General features: G+C 36.5%; 1 protein-coding gene across 2 annotated transcripts in view; it reads left to right on the top strand.

The window, feature by feature from the left end:
* Positions 1–751: 751 nt before the first annotated feature.
* The window catches only part of spock2 (SPARC (osteonectin), cwcv and kazal like domains proteoglycan 2), a 45152-nt gene continuing 22131 nt past the window's right edge, over positions 752–23772 (top strand). The window contains exons 1-3 of one of the 2 annotated variants that reach the window (XM_028469553.1): positions 752–1078; positions 21392–21400; positions 21858–21903. In XM_028469553.1, coding sequence (XP_028325354.1) covers positions 881–1078; positions 21392–21400; positions 21858–21903 — 253 coding nt within the window. In that variant the 5' untranslated portion in view covers positions 752–880. The remainder of the gene's footprint in view (positions 1079–21391; positions 21401–21857; positions 21904–23772) is intronic. The other variant, XM_028469554.1, reaches the window with a different exon arrangement.

The raw sequence follows: 23772 nt of genomic DNA, 5'->3' as shown, positions 1-23772 counted from the left end.
TGTGAATTAGCATTATGAAGATCATTACTTACTTGGAAATGAATAAAAAATTTGAGCCCCTAAAAATTATGTTTAAAAATTTTTTCTTTGAATTTTGAGGTTTTTTTTTTTTTGATTGAAACAATTTATTTTTTTATTGAATAATAAAGACACAGATGTACTACCCATGATATGGTCCAAATACAAAAAAAAGATGACTTCATTAAAAAAAAACAAAAAAATGCAATTATTTGGGTTTCAAACTTTTTGTCTTTGATGGAAAATATTTATTTTTGATTGAAGTAAACTTTTTTGGTTGAAAAGGTTTTTTTTTTTTTTTTTGGTTTTTTTTGATTGAAGTATTTTTTTATTTTTTACATTTTTTTATAATAATAAAGACAAATCTACCTCCATAATTTCATACTATTTTGTATTTGTAAAGGTGGAATTTGTAACTATTGCTATCAGAATGTATATTGTATTGTTAAGCATCGGGATATATCGTATCGTAACATGCGAATCGTGAGTCATACCGCATCCGTATTGTCAGATTCATGGAAAATGCACACCCCTATTAACAACCTTTTCCACATATGCAATAAAATAATTGGGTAGAGTCACATGAAAGATGAATTTTCTGCTTGTAAACACAAATATGGGTTCAAATAAATCAGTGGTATGTTCATAGTGTCCTGTGGGAGGAAGAGGAGGAGGAGGAGGAGGAGGAGGCTGGACCAACCAAAAATCTCTCTCTCTCTCTCTCTCTCTCAGCATCCTCTCAGCTAATCAGGTGGTAGTTTCGATCCAGCCTCAACATCATCTTCCTCCTCCTCCTCTTCCTCTCCCACAGAGAACACCTCTAGTGTTGGAGCTGTTATTCTGTGCTGTGCTTTTTCCTGCTATGATGGTGGAAATGAGGGACGCGCTGAGGCTCCTGGTGCCTCTGGCCGTGCTGACGGGGACCGTTGTCGCCCTGCAGACCGAGGTGAAGGACGCCAAGGAGGCGAAGAAAACGGGGAATTTCATGGAGGACGAGCACTGGCTGTCCACCATTTCACAGTATAGCCGCAAGATCAAGCACTGGAATCGCTTCAGAGATGTAAGTGTGGATGGAGAAGTGCATGTGCGCTAATGCGGTAAATAATGACGCGCCGATGGGACGAAAAGACACTCACTCAGCATACTATCATTGTTCTTTTTTATTTTATTTACTACACACTTTGATTTGAGCTCAGCGTTACACAAACTTTATCATACGCTGAGTGCACACATGTCTGAATAAAATGACAGAAATTAAATTAAAGTGCAATATAGGTCATAGGTGCATATATTAGAATCCCAAACAATTTAACTTTTCAAAATCATTGATGTGTAACTTATAGCCCATTTCTATATGCAACATAACAATAAAATGAAAAAAAGAATTTTCTAAAAAAAATAATAAAAAAAAAATATTATTATTATTATTATTATTGTAAACAATGATGATTCCGTCTCCATGCACAGACCTATTCCATTACTCTGCCCTTAATATGGGTGGCCTCAGATGTGCCTCCAGTATTATAGCCCATTTCTATACAACATAGAAATAAAATGATAAAGAATTGTCTAAAAAGCATTGATATAATCATCTGTTCTGTATATTATAAGCAATCAATGATTCAGTCTCCATGCACAGACCTATTCCATTACTCTGATGTACCTCCAGACGATTCTCAGGAGACTCTACAAACAAGAGAATTAAGCAATTAGAGCAGAGGAGCATGGGATTGATTGATGTGTATTTTCACCCATTGAACGGGACAGAGTCATGGGTGCAGGGATTGATTAAAGCCCGCTGGGTATGCACTGTGATTTATTGCCGTGTCTGTGAATGTATGGACACAGTTTCGCCTCAGGCTCTGTGAAATGATTACTAATGATCCCAACTGGATTTGGACAGTAGTGCAGCTTGGATTTAGCTCCATATGCCTCCTGTTAACTGGGTTTTAATTGATCCTGGGTGGCTAATGCCGCATGTTGATGCTGGGTATCACTGTTGGCTGTGAAATGTGAGCAGTGTGTGCTTCATGTTCACCATCTAGCTCAGAACAATGGCAGAGCGGGAGGAGGTCACATAATGATGCCTTCTAAATAAGAACCAGCTGAGGAAGACTGCAGTGTTGTTGTTTTTTCACCAGCTTTTCCTTTTATTGACAGGGTTATGGTGAAGGTCCCTGAATGAAAAAAAAAGTGAAGGAGTGTGAAAATTGGCAGCAATCCCCCCCCCACCTGGGTCCGGATTAGTTTTTGACTGTGATTGTTTAAAGAGTGTTTGCTCTTGAACTGTACTTAGCAAAGCAATGAAATTGTGGGCATAGAAAGATTAAGTCAGAATTATTGAGAGATTATTCCTTTGTGAATGCTGTTCTATGTTTATGCAGCGTTTATCCAAAATGTCAGCTGAAGCAGCACACCATGCCATCCATGGCTGCAAAATGTGGATTCCAGCAGATGAAAACCACAAAAACACAATGCTAGCACATGCAAACATGCATGTTGTTTGCTAGCATGTAGGTTTGGCATCCTCGATAAAGATCAAACTTTAACTGCCTTTCTTTTTGCTCTTTAATCACCACTAAAGCTGCTGTGCAACACTAATGGACCTCATTGTTACACACTGTGTCTCTTTCAGCATCATTATTCCCTACTAGCAGGATGTTTTTCTTTTCTTCCCTGCCTGTTTTTTTTTTTTTTTATTATTTCGTGCACATCTTGGTGCTATTTTTCCTGCTAGATCTGTTGCATATGAGTGCATTTAAGAGCAGTGCCGATGTTGTCTCTGGTGATGAAGATGATGACAGGAGAAACATCAGAGAAGCAAACCGCCAAAACCTCCTGAGGGAATCGCCGCTAGAAACCACTTTCAACTGGCTACCGTAGCAACAGCACTGTGTGTGTTGTGGTGTTTAGATGGAGCATGCCTCACTGGGAGTTTGATGACTCTATCTCCACACCAGGCCTGCTCCAGGGTGGAGGAATAAAATAGGAAACTTTCACTATGAAGGTTTCTTCTGCGTGTCATTTTAAACTGAACTCCCACAGTGGAAAGTAAACACCATTTGTAGAACCAACCAGCGTTTCAGTTTCTTATATTAATCATAAGATCTGTGCATCGGTTGTTCTTTGGAGATTTCGTTTTGAAACCAAATCAAAATAACAAATATGGTTATTTTGTTGTACTTACTCAAAACCGTAACAGAAATACAGAAAAATCAAAAACTAGATAAGCAGCGTTTTTCTGTGTTTTGTTTGTGAGATATTTGGATATTTAAAATTAGAAGTCCTCTGCACCTGGTTTTCCCTCCACAAGTCCTGGACCATGTCTCCGCACACAATAGGACTGTTTAGGATTTATTTCAGCAGATTTCTGGTTCTGCTCCTGTTTTCATGCAGTCTGTGGATGTAACGGCTCGTAAAAAGCTGCTCACATTTGAAGTTTTGCTTTGCATTGTTAGAGTCCAGATAGTATTCAAATACACTGTGGTGACTATCGACTGTGAGGCTGATGTGAGGAACAATAGATGTTCGAACTTCTTTGATTTGACACTTTTGCAAATACAATTATAGCTTTTTTCAGGGCAGTAAAAATATTTATTTGGCACGTTATAGTACCACTCGCCACTAATGGCAGCTGTCAACACTCACAGAAGTTGATCACAAGAAACAAGGAGCACCACTAGGTTCGTTACACTTCTGGTTCCTTTAATCACATATCATGTGCATGCTTTTCGTAAAACATCCATTTTTTTTTACATTTATTTATGTATTAATCACCTGTTAATCAGTAATGTGACTTATGCATTGCTCCTTTTTTGTCCAGGAGTAAAAATCCACCCCAGTCTGTGGGTGTTCTCTGTGTGGTGAGCTTAAAACTTCCTAGTTTCCCTGCAAATATCCAAATATTCAGAACATGATTGAATTTTAAAACAGAAAAACGCTGCTTGTATGTTTTTTTTATTTTTCTGTATTTCTGTTTTGGTTTTAATTTAGTCAAATAAATAACCACACTGTTAATTTGTTATTTTAATTTGATTTTAAAACAGAATAACCAAAGAACGAACGGAACACGAATTCATAAGATTTAGGATTTTTCTTTTTTTTTTTTCACTACCATTTTTTTAGGTTTATCTATAAATATGTCAGTGAGCCATTGTCTCACTTAAAAGTATTACGATAACACAAATTGAAGCTGACATGTAAAGTCCTCCGAGAACCAAATACTGAATATTAATCTAACACTGGAAAGCAATAATCAAAGCTCCACATCATGGGGAGAGATGTTCTCTTTCCATCTGCTTTTGTGCATCTTGTACACAAATACACAAAGATGCACACACGCACAAATCCCCTCGCACACAATGCACGGTGCTGTGGAAACAGCGCTGTTAATATTTCATATTTATTCTTTGACTGAATATAAAAGCAGCAGCAGCAATGGGTAGAAAAGCCTCTTTCATTGCCAGTAAAGAAAAGATCCCTTGCCTCAATTCAATCTATTTTCACAGAAAGTGACGGCGATTAAATTTAACAGTTTCAGTCAACAAGTAATGGAATGAAATACCTTCAATACTTTAATCTGACAGGTGCACTCAACATTTAATTTCACTAATGCACCAAATCCTGAGAAAAGGAGACAGACTGGGTAACACAATTATAATAACCGAGTTCAGATTTATCCCTTTGACCCAGAGACTGACATCCGTGGGGTGTATACCACACAGTGCATGTGTGGATGATTTGCTTTGGGTAGAATTCTCAGCAGATTTCTACACACGTTAACTACTCTGATGTGTGTTGTAAAGACTTCAATCTTGTGTCGCGCTGATCCCGTGGTAGTTAGCAGGACTAACCGTGGTAGTTAGCAGGACTAACCATTGCTAAGCATCTTTTTCTTGTGGTCCTGATTACTTTGTGCCGTGTGATTATATTTGCCTTTCTTCTGATAGACTGGCATCACATTGAGGGTGTCACCCTCCATGTCAGTTTTGATAGGCTGCTGCATCTCCTCCGGTTACAGGTTACAGCATTAAATGCAAAGTATGAATGAATAAATTAACATGAGAATCATGCTTTTAAGTTGATAACAGCCTCATCTTTCTATTTAATTCACTAACAAGAGCACTCAGAGAGCGCAAACCTCTGCCCAGCGGTAAATATCCTCTTTGCATGATATTGGTAGTTATCTGGATCAGTGATTCTGATCATGGTACCATGATCATTCACACTTTAAAGGCTTGGAAGAAATGTTTTACCCACATTGATAATGATAGAGTAGGTTCAGATGTCCAGATCCCATCTGGATGAAACTGAGGCCCCGTCCACACGATGACAAAACGAAAACGCTCTCCCCTAAAACTTATAATTATGTGTGCGTCCACACGAAAATGCGGAAAACGCTGTAGTAAACATAGCAGGCCTCTATGTGGCGCTGTAACGCTGCCACAGAAATACATCGAAACAGGGAAGAAGACGCTGAACAAAAGGCAGCATTTATTTGCAAGCATGTGTGGATTAGAGGTTGAGGTTTTTTCTATTTTTTCTTTATTTGGTCGTAATGAGAACCACCAGATGATTTTTAAGGCTTTTAATCTGTTAAAATAAAGACCAGTGGAGGGCAGTGATACACCTTGTGGAACCAACTCTGCTGTAAATACAGAAGAAGAAGAAGAGGAAGAAGAAAAAGAAGAAGAAGAAGAAGAAGAAGACACCCAAGGATGGACTTTTGTGAAGAAAAAACAGGACATACAAAAGACAAGAGGAAAAAGATGGAGGCAAAAACATGACAAGAGATTTTCTTGTGGACCAATGACCAGGTAGAGCTGCTGCTTTGTTGCTGTTATTACTGTTGTTGTTGTGGGCGGTCACACATGTAGGCTAAGAGAGAGGTTGGGCTATGGCGTCATCGTTTGCAGAGTATGCGTATACGCCGTCCGCACGGCGTCCCAGCGGGTGACATTCACAGACTTTATTCCTTTTCAGAAGTTTTCGTATTCGGCTCCCAAATCATCGTTGCCATGTGGACGCAAGGCAAACTTGACCGTTTACATTAAAACCCGTCTCTATGTGGACGGGCCCTGAGTGAGGTAATTGAAGAATCAATTAGACATAACAAAGTCAAATTTCATGAATATCGATCAATTACGAACTGAGATATGGATCTTTGAAATTTCCCTAAAAATGAGAGATATGGATTTTTGAAAGCTGATCCAGAATCTGTATATTGATTTGAATCCCCTCCAAAATGTATTTGAATCTTCTATGGCGTAAGGTCGAGATTTTGTCAAAATCCATTTAAGCTGCCGTGTGTACGTTTTTTTTTTTTTGCGTCTTTGAGCATATTAGTATTCAAAGTGTTCTGAGTAGACCCTGGACCTCTTAGTCTCTAAAAAAGTTGCAAAAAGCTCCACAGTTGTGTGCGTTTGCGATGAAACAGGTAAAGGACGATAGGTTTTGAGACAGGAGATAATTGAGGACCATGGTTGTTTCTATACAGGTCTCATGATTCTACACACTGCAGCTTTAAGTACTTTTGACAGAATCTTGCTAACAGACCAACCAACAAACAAACAAACAAACAAACATTTCCTCCTTGGTGACGATAAGATTTGTCAAACGTTACCCGTTTTTAAATGTAAAGACAATGCACAATCATCCATTTACAAGCTATAAGATGAAATGCATTCCTGTTTCTTCTTAGTGAGACATTACTGTTACAAACTAAATCAGTTTCATTTAGAGCAGATCGTGTAGATGAAATCTAAGTGTAGTTTTTCTCATTAGTTCCCCGATAAAAGCGATAACTGTGAAATCACCAAGCCATGAAATTAGTTTACCGTTGTACTTTTGTTGGTTTCAGATAAAGTCAGATTCACTGGGTCACAGCAGCGACTGCATGAGGATGCACTTAAGTATTTTTTATTTATGCATGAATTAACTCCGCACAAAAGCCTTGCTGAGGGATTTCTCTTCGTCATCTTCTCCAGAACTTTCTGTACCCTGTAAATCATCATTTTAAGATGCTTTCATAGTCAGCCAGGACTGATTCTGCTTGCACCTGTTATCCATTCATGGCATTTCTAATGATGAGAAAACCTTCAGCGTTGGCACAAACATTAGATTGGTACTAATCGTCGGTGATGATGGGAATGGCAGAATGAAGAGAGCACTTATTAGGACATTCTGTTGGAATTAGTTTCAGAACATTTTGACATGTTGACCTTGAATACCTGCATGTCCTGTTTATTGCCTGGTGTGCCCGGAATAGTTTTCCACTGATGCATTCATACCAAAGAGGAAGATAACATTTTGTCAGTGAATTATTATCCACCTTGTTATGCTTTACTTCTTTTTTTTAACTGTTGTGCAAAAAAAAAAAAGTCAGTTCAGAGATGCAGAGTGTGTAATATAGGAGGATTTTTGGTCTGCAGTTTTACAGTTGACACTTGAAACAGCCCACTAGTGCACGATGGGTTGTCATGGTCGGCTACCAGACTCCTATTAGCTCTGTAATTGAGTAAAAGAAAACAAAGGAGCTGGTTGTCATCATTCTCTGTCTCAGCTGCTTCTCACACAGCGCTGCAGCTCCAGCTGAAGGCGCAGATGTGGCTTATGCACAGTTAGTAGTAAAAGAAACGGGTGATACACTTAAAAGCAATTAAAATATGCTCTTGGCTACGTATTTGATAAGCTAGGCTCAGCTTAGTCGTACCTGGTGGGACATTTTAGTGAGCATGCAATCTATCTACCTTCTATTCTGGGACAATCTCAGGTGAATTAAAAGGCAAGGCACCCAGGGCAGGTTCAGTATCTGCAAAATAGGTCATTGGCTTTGACTGTTAAATGTGCTCAGCTTCCATGTTTGGTTGTTTTTAATGTTGATATTGGTTACTGGTCTGATAACAACTGTAGTGGCAACACACAAAAACGAAGTTTTACCACTTCCTTGCAGGACATGAAGTTTTCTGACTCGTCTGTTCCAAACATAATCCAATAAAAAATGAAGAAAAAAGAGTCAAGCGTAGGATGAATCAATCTGTCTCTTTAATCCACAAAAAATAGAAAAACTAAAATAAAAGTAAAACTGCTGTCCTTTGACCGCATGGGCTTCACCAGCCTGTGTTTTCCTTCACTTTTCGACACTAACCCACACTTTACGGTAGAAAACCAGGTTTACAGCAGCAAGTCAAAACCAATGGAGCACAGAAACTCTGATCATATAAAAACGTCAACATAAATCAATATTTAAACAATATTACCTTTAAAACTATTTCACATATACCTATTTCAAACATATTAATATTTAAACATAAAAATACTATGACATAATAATGATATGGCACTAACAACAACAAAACTAACTGAAGTAAACTTTTATTATTATTTTGCACTTTAAAATTACTATAACTTTTTATTGGATTTTTTGTGTAAGCTGCGAGCCAGATCATTTTTATTATTATAATCCTACTGTATTCCTCATTGATGAATTAATCAAACATTATTTCCACAGAAAAGAAAGGAAAAATGCCAAATTTGTTGATTGAAACTTTGTTTTCATCTCCACTGTAAACACATATTAATTATTGCATGTGGCCTCGCGGAGACGGATGCATAGAAGTGTTTTTCTTTCATTCTGATATCACGAAGAACACCGGCAACAAACTAGAACAAAAATGGTGTCATGAAAATCACTGTCCTCCTTGTCTGGTTTAGAAAAACAGGAAATCAGGTTAAAAATTAAATAAAAACACTCCTACGCATTCGTTTACGGTACTTCACTTCCCACAATGCAATGCACAAAATGTCAACAAACGGCATGTTTACGGCGGAGAAGAAAGCAAACTTTCAAGCTGCAATTTCAACCTTTTCAGAATCAGAATCAACTTTATTGACCAAGTAATGTATGTTATACACACGAGGAATTTGTCTTGGTGAACTGTGCTCTCTCTGATAGTGTAAACATTAAATAAAAACAATCAACTAGAATAAAGAAAAAAGAAGTATAACATAAATATAAAGAGTTGTTAGACTAATATGTGCAAACTAAATAAAATAACAAGATAATAATAATAATAATAGTAATAATAATAATAATGAAATGAAATAAAAATACAATAATAATAATAAGATAATAGTGCAGTAGTGCATTGATGAGTAGTGCAGGTGAACATTTAAATGAAAATATTATGTCCATGAACATTCACAGTGACAGGTTAAGGTTGTTATGTTTAGTTCCATGGTTATTTCACAGTAACAGAAACAGGGAGTCGTTGATGTTTGATTCATTAGTCGCTAGTGAAAAAAAGTTGTGTCAGGATATTTCTCTTCTTTAGATCGATTTTCTAAATTGTGTATCATTGTTTTTTTTTTTTTTTTCTTTAGTCAACGAGTACTGTCTGAGGTGTGTGGTGGGTGTTAGTGATGTTTTTTAACTGCTTGGAGCCAATGCCGACGTACGTTTGGTATGAGAATAGGATACCAGTCTGGCAAAGTCACAAGCTATGCAGTTATCAGGAGAACATGCAAACTCCTCTAGAATAGTCCTTAGTCCAAAACGTGAAGTGTGGAGCAGGTGTCGTGCCATCTGATTTAATTTATGATTTTTATATAAACTGCATGCTAGCTAAGATTACCTTGACCTCTTATGTAGTTCATCACACTTTGCTTTTCTTTTTTCAAAACCCTAACATCAAAGTGTATGTATTTATCTAAGTTCCACCTTCAGGTTTCATGATGATTGTGAGTCCTTAAAAACATTCATTTGTGGATATTATTAAACATTCCTGAAATTCCTGCCCCTCATGGGTTCACATCCATGTGATCAGGGGCGTGATTTTGCTGAGCCGGAAAGTCTAAATACCAAATATAGGCCGACTCACGCAGGGAAGCACATGGCATCCTGAAGTCTGCCTTTAATGAGCCGTAATAGAGGTTCTATAATGTCCAGTCATCAGAAAACAAGGAGATACTGTCAGTGTCAACAACACAGATCAGGTGTTTTGAATTTATAGAAAATCAAACCCAAAGTTATGTTCGGTAAAATACAATTTTACCAAACATTAAAACCAAAGCTTTGATCGCCTCGAGATCTTGTGAAACTGCTTCACAGCCATTGAAACATCAGGTTCTCTGGCTACAGTGGTTTAAACAGAAAAATGAATCCGGCACACAAGTATAACATTTTAAAACAAGATGATATAAGCAGTTTAAAGCGTGTCCACAAAAGCTGATACACATTTTGCTGAGCATTTTTGAAGTGTTGGAATCAGAATCTTCCTATAGCCACCAAGGAGACTTGTTTATTCAATTGCAGATTTTTCTCATTGGGCAGCAGGTGAGTATGTTTTCATTATTGTCGATGTGTTGGACTTGATTGAGATTTCTGAGCAAATCAGAAATTCACAGAAAAGAAAAGTTAAACTGAATCTCTTGGTGGATGTTGAGCTAAAATGAATAGTCCAGCTAAAGGCTAAAGGGATCCACCACTGTTTTTACAAATGTAACCTAAAACCTTTGAAATGTCCTTATTAGAAGATCTATGCTTAGCAAAACCATATTCGTTTTATTAACTTTTAATACTGGGAGTAATTTACCCTGTGTGCCGCCATGTTGAAATGACGTCGTCGATGACGCCAATCGCCCCTTTCAGCCCATTGAGTTCTATAGTTGACGTAAAACGTCTTTTGTTTACCAAAATTTGATAAACAAAATCCGTGAACCTAAAAAATCTGTGAACAGTTCCAACTCTGCTGTTTACAAAGAGGTTTACATCAACTTCTTTAACTTGTGCTGATTTTCAGAGCAACCCAAAGCAGCAGTCATTTTGACTGAAAAAGCTGCTAAATGATCCTGAATGCTTCAGCTCCTATAGAACTCAATGGACTGAAAGGGGCGATTGGCGTCATCAATGATGGTGCACAGACTCTGAAACGGTAAAGTCCTCCAATTTTTAGTTAATAAAAGGAATATGGTGCAAAATAATGCATTTTGTTAGGCATAGATCTTCTAATAAGGATATTTCAAAGTTTTTAGGTCATATTTGTAGTTAATGCTGTTTCTGATGGAAAGGTGTATGTGTATGTGTAGGTAGATAACATAGACGGACAAAGAGGGGTCTTTCTAAAACTAGGTCAGATTCAGTGAGTGTTGTCAAGAAGAACAACCTGTGATGTTTGGGTTCAATATTGGTTAATTTTTAACTTGTGCTTGTAATCTCTATTTGGCAAAATGTGCAAATACTCTTTTCTTACACCTTTTTTAATCAACGAGAGGAAAATGTCAAATATTAGACAAATTCATGCAAATTTATGGTTTGACTTTTCCCAGCTTTTGCTCCTCCTTTTACTCTCCTGCCTCAAATCATTGGCTGATTCCCGTCCTTTCTGCAGCTCCTACCTAGGCAACTTCATTGATTTTCCATTGTTGTAAAAGTCTGGTTTCGAGCCGAGCCCTGTGTTTACAGTCAAGTGTGAAAAAGCTTGCTGTTTGTACAAGATTCTCCCGTGAGTTGCAGACTGTTTTTTCTCACTTCCCACGAGGCTTGCAGAGCCAAAATGGCTGATTTTATTTATAGATAGTGAGCATAAGGTTGGCATGGGTTTTTTAGAGATTTTTTTTTTTTAAACGGTTGTTTTTATAGCTACAGTTGTGCATGTTTGCACTACCAAACAAAAACAAGGAGTGGACAAGGCTTACTGTACATCAGTATTTCTCTAGAGTTGAGTGACACCAGTATTTGTCCTGTATTTTAATTTATATTTAAATGATTCTAATATTTTCGTCTGTCTCTCTGTGTTCAACTTTTTATCCATTCGTTACACTTCAATGGTTCTGATGCCACAAATGCAATCAAGTAAAGAAGATGTGAGTGCAAGAGTGGATGTGACATTTCAAAATAAAATTACCAGAACATAAATAAAAATGAAACATATTTTTTCCCTTTATTATTTTTTTTTTCTTCATAAAATAGTAAACGGACAGTGGTTGGGGACCACTGTACTAGAGTGTGAAGCGAGATATTAGAATCCTACTTGAATGAAAAAGTTTTTTTTTTTTTTTTTTACAACTATATACCATATATATATCGATTAAGTGCCACACTATTTGTTTTAAAGTCTTACATTCACTGTACTCATTGTGAAGCTCAGCACTCATTAAGATGTGTGATATATGTCTGTTCAGCTATCAGTGTTTTTACAATAGAAATGTATTCAAACTGAGCTGAAGAGTACGTTTAGTGCTAAATGTACTGGAGATGAGACACTCAATGTGATCCTGTTAGTGTGAATGACGCTTCATGAAAGTTGAGGATTAAAGATATGTCCCTGATAGCACACATACAGTACATCTGGCCGACGTCGGCACGATGAATAAAGTTGCATTGGCGAGACGTATTATGGAGAGTGTTTGCTCATTGGGCAGACGTCACGGAGACATCGTTCTCTCTACAGCTTATACTAATCTTTATTTAGTTCGGATCATTCAATTATGATCTATGATCTGAACAAGTCGTTGGTAGAGTTTCCAGTGGGAAAGATACTTATGTTCTTGACGTAGCTTGGCTGCGTAGTCATCGGGCAGTATGCTAAATGGGCGGAGCGTGTTACCAGGGCTCCTCCCACCGGACCCTACTGCGCGGACTCTGGCTTAGCGCGTATTTTGGCTTCAAGAACATTGAGTGGGAAAAGCTTCCTGCTGGTAGCTTGTATAGAATACATGCATAGAATGCATTTAAAAAAAAGAAATAAAAATTCCGTTAATCCTCCTATTATCTTCAAATATAACTTATTTTACCTTTGGGGTCAATCTGACCCCAGGGATATTTGCCTCCAGGTAATTGTTGACCAAGTTTTTGTGTCAGGCACTTTGTTTATTTATTAAATACATAAATAATCCCTTGATAATGAAACCATGACCTGTTCTCTAGCGCCACCATCAGGTCAAACTTTCAGTTTTAGAGTGAGTGTATCTTGAAAATGTTGCTTCCAAAGGGTGCACACTCATGACTCTCAACGAATGAATTATATTTTTTACACAGCTAAAACAGCGTGGGGTCAAATTGACCCCAGAGGAAGACGAATGTGTGCAATATATGTTCAGCACATGGGAAAAATATCATCATGATAATTTTATGCTTAATCAATTGTACCCAGCAATTTAGGGAAAGTCTTGAAATATTAAGATAACATTTATTATTATTTTTTGAATGATAAACATCAAATGGGGTCAAATTGACCTCAAGGATAATAGTAACATTTCTGAATCTAAATAATTCAGTTATTTCAATCTTTATAATTTATTATTGGCCTCTATATACTGTATATATCTACATTAATTACATCTAAAATTATTTGTTTTGCATTTCTCTTAATTTTTCAAACCAGCTTCGCTCAAAAATACTTAAACAAACTGAACAGTCGAGATAAGTGTGTGTGTTTTAACAGAAAACCTTTACACTATTTTATCATAAAACATCTTAAACATCCTAAAATGAGCTGCTGTTTTCCTTTTTTAGCATTGGCTAGCTTTATAAATCTATTAACCTTTGCTTCACCTTTCTCGCTCCTATCCTCCGAGCTGTCTATACTATATCAACCTCTCTCTGTTCTAGTGCAGAGATGAGAAGCAGCACAGTTTCCGCTCATGCTCTGAAGCCGAGTGTGCAGCGAGATAAAAGCACGGCGTACAGAAGGAGAATATTGTTCTGGGGGTTTTGTGTCATCACAGGCGTGTTGCATGTGATCAGTGAGCCAAGGCTGAGACGCTGGGAATGAGTCGTTTTGTGCGTCTCAAGGTGGGAGGGTAGTGATAGAGTGATGCACGTGCCTTTGTGCAAAAAAGGCGTGTTGGTTGGATTCTAAAGGCATTCAGAGTAGATGGAGCATATTATGGATTTAGTAAAAGTTCCATTCATCTAAAATGAAAGAAATTAGCTGGTTTTGTGTTTTGAATGCGTTAATGATATTCAGATTCTTACAGTTAAAGAAGCTCTTTCAAATACCTTTTGTCTTTGACTCACTTAAGTGGAAGTCAGTAGGGAGATAGTAAACAAACTTTGCTTACACTATACTGTAGCTTTTAACATGAGCGCTCTTTTATAGTGTTAGCCCTAATCACCTACAGTACTTAAGGCACATTTAAACCATCCCAGTTCAATCATTTTTAAATATACCAGGGTTAATTTCCTCACGTCAGTTTCTTCATTTGAAAGAAGAAGGAAGGAATCAGTTTGCTGGTAAAGTTTTCTGGGTCCGATATCACCCAGAAAATTAATATCAGAGTTTTTTCGGACTGCGTCTAAAATCTCCGATATATATATTATATTTATTCTGTAGATATTATGTTGAAGGTTGAAATTCATGTAACTAATTGGTTAATAATAAATGGGTCAGTTTTTCTTATACCGACTGTTGTTGACTATTGTTCTCTGTTTGAGTAACATCACTTGATCAAGCCTTTTCTTACACTCCACACTACAAAATAAGTAATAAAAGTATGTATGATTCGTGCTGATATCGTATCGTATCGTATCGATATTGGTATCAGCCAATATGCAAGGCTGCAATATCGATATTGTATCGGGATTGAAAAAGTTCTATCGGGACATCCCTAGACAATACTGAGTTTACAACATGATACACGATATTGAGCTTGATATAATGATACAATAGTTTTGGAAAGGAAAAAAGACCCAAAGAATAGCACTCGTGCCCTTGACGACACATCTTGTGATGCTTTAATATTGCAATATATTGTCCCACCTTTACAGCTACAATGAATGGGCTTATATCCACCATATTTTCCTTATACGTCTCTATTCGTCTTGTTTGTATACAGAGGCTGCTTTTAAGTACTTCTCTTGCAGTGGTTTTTAGACAGGACAATAGAGTAACATGCTGCTGAAATTGCTGGCATTCAAAGTCCGGCATTGGACCATTTCCCAATGACTTAACAAAAACCATTAACTTTGTGAATTGGTGACTCGCTCATGCACCGTTGACTAGATCAATTTGACTGCATCACTTTGACTCTATCACTTTTTATTTTTCTATAAGGTCAAAAGGACTAATTCTGTAATATTGTACAAATACAGTGTTAAGAATATGAACTATTTAGAGGAGACAAATGTCCGACGACCCCAAAGACATTTTTTTTTTTCTTGAATTATCGAAAAGTGTACGCGGGTGTGCGTGCGTGCATGTAGCTAGTCGACTAAATGAACTGTCCAGCATATTTAGCACTATAATATAGGCTACATATATATAGTGAAAGCCTATTTTTTTTATTTTTTTTTATTATTATTATTACTCACCTTAGTTAAAAACATTGCTCACTGAGGACACCTGCTGGTCAATATTTACGGGGTGTTCTTTTTTTTTTTTTTTTTTTTTAAATATGAGACCCATTTTAGTCATTTTTAAAAGCCCTTTGTGCAGTCACTTTTGTAGATTCGACACAGCTTTTAAGTTATCCTTAGTTACCATGACTACCTGTCAACATTGAGCAATTCTGCAAAGCTGCATTTAAGAGATTTTTATGAAATAATTTACAATTTATAAACGGTATCATTGCAGTCCAAACAAATCCAACGTTTCGCACTCTCAAACCAAGCAGCAGCCATGTTGAAAGTCTCAGGTCAATCTGAGCCTGATTCGCAGAGATGTTTGAGGAACAGACACACACACACACACACACAGACAGAGATTCCTTGCTTTATAGATAAGATGTGTTACAAATACGGAGTAGCCAGGAATAGTGCACCACCTTAGATATTTTTATTCTGCATTTTATTCAAACTAGATATATATTTGAGAACGTTTTTAGTATAGGATACAGTTGTTTGATATTTATTGTGTGTGATGTGTATTTGAAAAATGATAATAATTCAAAACATTTTAAAAATATAATTTTTATCTGTTTTTACCTAAGTTTGTATTTTGTTTTGTTTTTCAGGCGACTCCATATGAGGTTTGACAAATAGATTTTAAAGTTGACCACTTTAGTGTAAACTGGTATTTCAAGTATTCTTAAAGGTCAAACCACCAGAATTCAGCCGTACCCATATACTGTATATAAAGGCTTTGGCTGACAGACATCTATGTGGGCTGTATTGATTTCATTTCAGGCAAAAGGTCAAGAAAAAACATCTACAGTGGTGGGTGTTACTACTTTGTCCTTATTATTGTGTCCTTTGTTAGTGAGGAGGCAGTGAAGTGCCATGCAGTCAACACCAACAAACCCTGCAGGGTAACTGTGGTGTGCATGTGACAGCTGACATTTACCCAGCATCCCCTGCCAGTCACTCACAGGCTCAGTCACAAGCAAACAGGCCTGTGTCAATGACGATGATGATGCTTTGGCTCGGCTTTTTAAATTCAAAGCCACACGTCGGCCTGTCCCGCACTCTTTTTTCATGTATGGATGGGTATGACATGGCGTATAGTTGGCGTATAGGGGGAGACTGACAACCTGAGGACAGGGTCATCAGGTTGTCAGTGTCCCCCTGCTGATATAAAAGGTTGTGATCTGTCATTCATTGCTGTGCTGCTCCGTAGTGGAGTGAATAGATTATCCTGAAGCTTCTGGATGCAGCTGCAGTGTTTTCACTCCTACTTGAATGTAGCATTTTGCAGAGGTGAAAGTAATGGATTACATGTACTCACTTTACTCTTATTGACTTGCTTTTGTAGGTATTTGAGTATACTGTATTTCTAAATCAGTCATTTTACTTGCATTTAAGTACGTTTTAAAAGAAATAGTCATTTGTTACATTTCTTCACCCAACCATGATTGATTAAATTATATTTTTTGTTTTAAAATGATCGATGGTCATTATGAAACTACAAAAAAATGAAATGACCAGACAACAATCAAATGCATCACATCATAGCCGACCAACCAGATTAAACAGATTAAGCCAAAACAGCATTGAATGCCGGTGTCATGTACTGAGTGCGCATCGCACTGAGATTGTATATGCACATATAAGAGCATGCGCGCACATGCGCACTACCGGAAAATGACCTTTGGCTAAAAAAAAATTATTCAATTTTGTTTGTTTTTGTTTTCAAATTAAACCGACGTGTTTTTTTGTTTTTTTTTTTTTTTTGTTTATTGGATTATGTTAGGGTTATAATCTCAGTAGTAGTAATATTTAGAGCCTGAGAATTAATTTATTTTCAATTTAATTTATCTGTTATTTTATTAAAAAAAAAAAAAAAAAAAATGTACATTTTGACAAACCTATCGTTTTATACAGATGCCTTTGTGGAAAATAAATTATGATCCAATTGTGTAAGATTTCATCTCTTCCTTTTTAAGTTTATATATGAGATGTTTACTGTATGCAAAGGGAACCGTGGCTAGATTTATTACAAAAATGAAACGCGAGGGTGAAAGTAAGTAGTAACTTTTACTTTGAGTATGATTTATTTGAGCTGCTTTTTACTTATACTTGAGTATTTTATGTATGACTTACTTATACTTGAGTACAATTTCAATCAAGTAATAGTACTTCTACTTGAGTAGGATATATCAGTACTCTTTACACCTCTGGCATTTTGTATGCAGCGTTTTTTTTTTTAAACCCAGCCTTTTGTGGAGTAAAATCTGTGCTCTCTCTGTGAGTCACACCCGAGTGATGCAACCTTTTTACCGCCTGTTCGACCTGTCACCCCAGCGCCTCCTTTCAGGTTCACTTTCTTTGTGCTGCTGAGTTTCTTTTCCCGAACACGTTTTCTCAAGCATCCCTTTTGTGAAATCCATTGATTTTCAGTGCTGTCAGCACAGTGGGACAGTTTCCTCATTGGCTCTGACAGATACACAAATACACAGAGATGCTACACAACCCAGGGGAGCGGTAGCATGAACAAACGCATTGGTGCAGCCCTAATAGGTGTTGTTTTCCATAGTACGTAAATTGTGCAGCGGTGTAAAGAGTACTGATGTATCCTAGTCAAGCGTAAGTACCGTTACTTAATTGAAATTGTACTCAAGTATAAGTACAAGTAAGTCATACATAAAATACTCAAGTACAAGTAGAAAGTAGCTCAATTAAATGGTACTCAAAGTAAAAGTTACTAGTTACTTTCACCCGCCACAGTTATTTTTGGTAATAAATCTAGCCACGGTTCCCTTGCGAACAGTAAACATCTCATGTATAAACTTAAAAAGGAAGAGACCAAATCTTGCACAATTAGAACCTAATTTATTTTCCACAAAGGCTTTTGTATAAAATAAAAGGTTTGTCAAAATGTACAATTGTTTTTAAAATATGATAACACCAGTTAGGTCAATTCAAAATAAAAAAAGATTACATTTATGAACTCTAAAACAAACAAAAAAGAAAAGTGCTGTTTTGGCGCGGTACATTACGTTTAATCTGGTTGGTCGGCTATAATGTGATGCATTCGATTGTCTTGTTTTTGTAGTTTCACAATGTCCATTGATCATTTTAAAACAAAACTTGTAATTTACTCAGTTGGGTTGGGTGTAGAAAATGTAACAAATTACTTTAATTCTTTTAAAAGTACTTAAGTACAAGTAAAATGACTGATTTAGGAATATATTTTAAAAAGTACAAGTACCCAGAAAAGCAACTGAATTACAGTATAGTGAGTAGAGTATTTGTAATCCATTGCTTTCACGTCTAAAATTGTGTTAAGTGATCAACGGGTGTTTGTTTTTGAGGTTAAATAGTCCTGGCTTTTACAAACTAAAGCTCATCTAAATCGTTAAGTTTCACACCCAGTTATCTAATGTCACAAGGAGGAAAAACTCTGCAGTTTGGTTCTGTGTGTTTCTGACACTGGAGGAGCCCTGAGCTGTGATAAAAAAACATTTAACACGGTGAAATAAGGCTGTGAGGGTCACAGACCAAGGTCTCGGCTTTTTACAGAGCCAGATCATTTATTTAGCTCACAGGGAGCTTCTCATACAGTAAATGTTTACACTAGTCATGGCTGAGGGAGGCTGTCGCTGATTGTAAATAAATATCCTGAAATGACTCATACTTTATTTTTTAGTATCTGAGACCAGAAAACCTGATCATCTGAGCTTCTAAGACTTGCGTTTTTTACAAAATGCGAGTGTAAATGCATAAAGCTAAATCCCTAAGCTGACACGCTTCCTCTCCTTCTTTTATGGCTGATTCTCTCCCCACAGCAAACTGCCATTGTCACTTTTTTCAGGCTCTTAGATGATATTATAATAGCCTGTCAAATTGCATAATAATGTAAATACAGTACGATCACTTGTTGAAAAGCCTGATTCAAACCAGTGGCTGCAAGTCTTAGTGTAACTGGATATCAGTAGATGTTCCCCTAAATAACAAGAATGAATAAATTAAAGTGAAGAAAATGTTTCACATTCCCAGCATGATTAGAGAATCAGTGAGTAATAGCATTTGTGTCAAGAATAAACAGAGCATTTTCAACAATTATCAACCAAAATGTACTACGTTACATTCTAGGGATGTAGCGATTCACTCAACTCCCGATACGATTTGATTCACGATACTGGGCTCACGATACGATTCTCTCACAATTTATTTTACAAAATGGGAATGTAGACAAATATTCTTTTATTTTTTTGGGGAAAAAAAAAACTAGAAAATACTGTACTATTTTCCTTTTATATTTGATTGTCAAAGTAATCCCTTGATAAACTATTCAAAACAATGCAATTTAACTAAAAATAAATCTTGAATGAAATAAATAAAGGAATAATACAAATAAAGAAGAAGCCTATTAATTTAAATTCTGGTTCTATAGTAAACAATGCAAAACTACATAATAGTTCCTTTTCTTTTTAAAAGTGCAACTGAAAATCTATTTTGTTCCTTAACAATTGGACTTTAAAAAAAAAAAAAACAGTGCACTGTATTTACGTCAGATATTTTTTTGGACCAGCAGAGGGCGCTGGTAACCCAGTGGTCAGTTGGCATGCAGATATCCTTGCAGTGAAGAAGAGAAGCTATGCTAGCTGACAGAGCTAATTGAAAAACTTGACTTTTACAGATATTCACGTAATATTACAGATATTCTTTCGGTGCTAAAGGGGTAAAGAATCATTTATGAACATGTTTAAGAGTAGATGGCGGCCAGAAAGAAAGTAGTAGCAGATTCCGCCCGCCGCCTACACTTTTAGACGAGAAGGATGGATAGAGCCCTCTGTTGTTTAAAAAACGTACTGCGATTCAATTTTCAGAGCATCGATGTGAACCGTGATACCTATGAATTGATTTTTAACTGCCTTACGATTAATCGTTACATCCCTATTTATTCACTACTTTAATATTTAAAGGTAATGTGAGGCAAATTTATTAGTATAGCATATTTTATACACAAGGCAATTCCATGTGCTTTACATGATCAAAAAGTGCAACAGAAAACAGCTTTAAAATCAGTAAGAACATTAAAACTAGCAGTTAAATCATTTAAAATCAGCAGTCAAAACACAAAATCCACAATAACATGATAGTGCCTTTAATTTGGATTTAAAAATCCAATGTATTTGTTGTTGTCTGCGTAGCTCTGATAATCAACCTTAAAACAGAAGGGGTCCAAGAACAGAGCCCTGAGGAACCCCACAGGACATTGTTAATCTGTCAGATTCAAACTTTCCAATGCTTACAAAATGACTTTGCTTTTCCAAGTAGCAAAGTTATTAGTTTGAAGTTGTATGAGACCATGCAAGAATAATCTATTCATGACGAATACAAATTGTTATCTGTCAGATGGAAGTAAATGAGGGGGAAAGAATGACTTTCCTATTAATTAGGCTTCAAAGCAGTGCCATTAGACTTAAGAATAATACGTTTGTTATTGAGAGGATACGTTTAGCTACATATGATGGTGTCATTTCTGCCTTTTCGGTGAATTTTTGCAGAATGACTGACATATATGTGAAGGGCATGATTTTGAAGAAAAGGTTGAACAAAATTAAATAGTTTGAATAGTTATCAAAATGATGGTGTACACCTTCGTAGTTGCAGATTTAAATAATTATTTATGGGTAAGGGTAAGTGTTGAGACCAAACAAAGCTGAAGAACTTTGAGTTTAAGTAAGATTTGAATGTGTTTATTTAAATATTTTTGGGACAAATGTTTTGGCAAAGTATATGATAAATAAGAGTTATTGAGTTCTTCCATGCTGAAAAACATGAAGATTAAAAAAAGATTGTTGGGTGTAGATCGGTGCATACTGTATGTTGATTGTAGCTGTTTTTATCATTGATGAATTCTACTACATCTTTTTAATTAAACTGTCAAGCATTTTTCTTTCTATTTCTATACAATGGAAGTTTATGTTCCACTTTTTTACCCCCACACTGATCGATTCTTCTCTTTCTTTCTTTCTGCTCTCATTTCTCCAGGAGGTAGAGGTCAGTTCATAATCTCTTTTTTTTTTATTCACGTCTCATTACTGTGCCTTTTTGTGTCTTTATCTTTTTGTTCTGCATGATTTGACACGTATTTTATCACCAACATCGCCCATTCGACTTCCTCATTTTAATCAAAACGATTAATGTTGTAATTAAACGGGGGAATAGGCTGGGTGCTTAAAAGGCAGCTCGCCCTCTTTGCCATATGTCTGATGTACTGAGTTCATTTCATCACAACGTGCCGCCACAGTACGTCCCATTCTGTCTTATATCTGACTCACTGGGCTAATTATCATTTTGTTGTCCACATTATGATTAATGCGCTAAGATAATGTAAACTACATTACATCTTCATGGCAGCGTCTACATTTATCATCCTGTCACCAGTGTGTGTGTGAATGTTATGGCTTCTTTTTCTCTGCGGCTGCTTATGATTGTTGCCTTTTCGTCTCTGCAGGATGATTACGTTCGCACATGGGATGAAAATCAAGGAATGAGCGACAGTAAGTCCTTTACCATTTGTGTACTTTTACACTGCGACTGTTTGACTGTTATCCTGATGAGTTATAAAACAGTACATGTTCAAACATTTTGGTTCACTTGACATAATTTGACATAAGAAACGAGGAGGAATTACTTCTGTCTCCCTGTAGGGGAAGTGTTGTACATATACGTTTGTTTGCGTATTAGGGCCACATTAAAATAAAATTTAAAAAAATATGGGCACTAAGAGATTAAAGTGGTAAATAAATACATAAAGTAATTTTATGAGAATAAAGTTGCATTTTGATAAAATCTTGATTTTTTTTTAAATTAAAGTCAGAATATTTCAAGGTTAAAGTTGTAATATTTCGAGAATAAAGTCGTAATTTGATGAGAATAAAACTGAAATACAAACAAAATTCTGTCTGTGCTGCGCTCACTTGTGCATGTGCATTATGGAGAGTGTGGAGCATTTAGTGAGATTATACTTCTCTTTAGGTTTCACACATGGTCAGATACTGAGTCTTTTGGTCATGTGTGAACTGGCTGGAAGTGGTCGACTTCAGGGCTATCGGTGTTCGTTGGATTCACTTCAACAGGGAATTCTCAGTGCTGTACCTCAAAGAGTTTTTTAAGATATGGCTTTATTCTCATCAAATTATGACCCTATTCTGACAAAATTATGACTTTAATCTCAAAATATTACAACATTATTCTCGAAATACTACGACTTTAATCTGGTAATACTCAGATTTACTTTTATTTTATTGTGGCCCTAATACGCTGTTGTAAAATAAAATTAAAAAAAGAACATTGACAATTTACTTTAAACTGGCGAAATAGGAAGCATACATACTGTGGAAACCAAATAATAACTGTATGTGATATAATTTCATTTTTTAATTAAATGGGAAAGTGATCCTCGAGTAAAGTGACAGATAAATTTCATATGAAATATATTTTAATGATTGTTAACACTATGTATGTATTAGCCAAAGAACTGTAACATGGGGTTCCCCAGTTTTGTGTTTGATTAAATTGTAAATTACAGTTTTTATAGAATTTTCATGCCAACTACAATTATATTGTCAATTATCTGAACTCAATTACAATTACAATTATGATTACATAGCTTTTTTTCGAATTCTATTAAAATTATAATTACATCGTAATTGCAATTAATTTCCAATTATGTGATTACAATTATAATTGACCCCAACCCTGCTTCACGTAGGTTCTGTTAAAACAGGCAATATTTATGGACACCTGAAGTCTGGCGTTCCCCTTGTTTGACAGCTTGGTGTTTATGTTGTGTTGAGGTTTTATGTCGGGGGGGTCACTGGCAGTCCGCAGACGCAGTGATTCATCAGAGATATAGTTGAACAATATCAGCACTCTATTTCATCTTCTTCAGTGTGTCTGATGTGCGTCCCCTCGGAGATGATAAACATTGGCTCGAATTCAACCCATCACGCTTCATTCTGGTGGGGGGGGGGGTGTGCTCTCCATCCTCCTCCACCACTGCTTCAACTCCAGCTTTAATTGAGCCCCTGTCAGATAAAGTCATGCCGTGAAGTCGTGTCCTGAACTGCGGTCGTTTGATTTGCAGCCTAAATGAAGTCAGCTGAATGTCGTAGTCCATTAGCAACAATTTGCAAAGACCTAATGAAGGACTAATTATGGCTTCCAATGAAACTCTGGAGAGAGATGTAAGAGCATGAGCCGAGAGAGAGAGGAAGATGAAGACACGAGCAGTGGGGCTAATACGACTTGATTTAGTGCAGGTTACTGAGGCCACTTTATGATGTGAAAATTGTATGCTGCAAGGTGAAAGTCAGTTGGAGATCTAAAATGTAAAAAAAAAGAATATTAAGATGCAGGCGTCAAAG

The sequence above is a fragment of the Gouania willdenowi genome, chromosome 15, assembly GCF_900634775.1.
Source record: "Gouania willdenowi chromosome 15, fGouWil2.1, whole genome shotgun sequence".
Taxonomy (NCBI): domain Eukaryota; kingdom Metazoa; phylum Chordata; class Actinopteri; order Blenniiformes; family Gobiesocidae; genus Gouania; species Gouania willdenowi.
The sequence above is the reverse complement of the archived record's forward strand: the minus strand, read 5'-3'. Positions and strand labels throughout refer to the sequence as shown.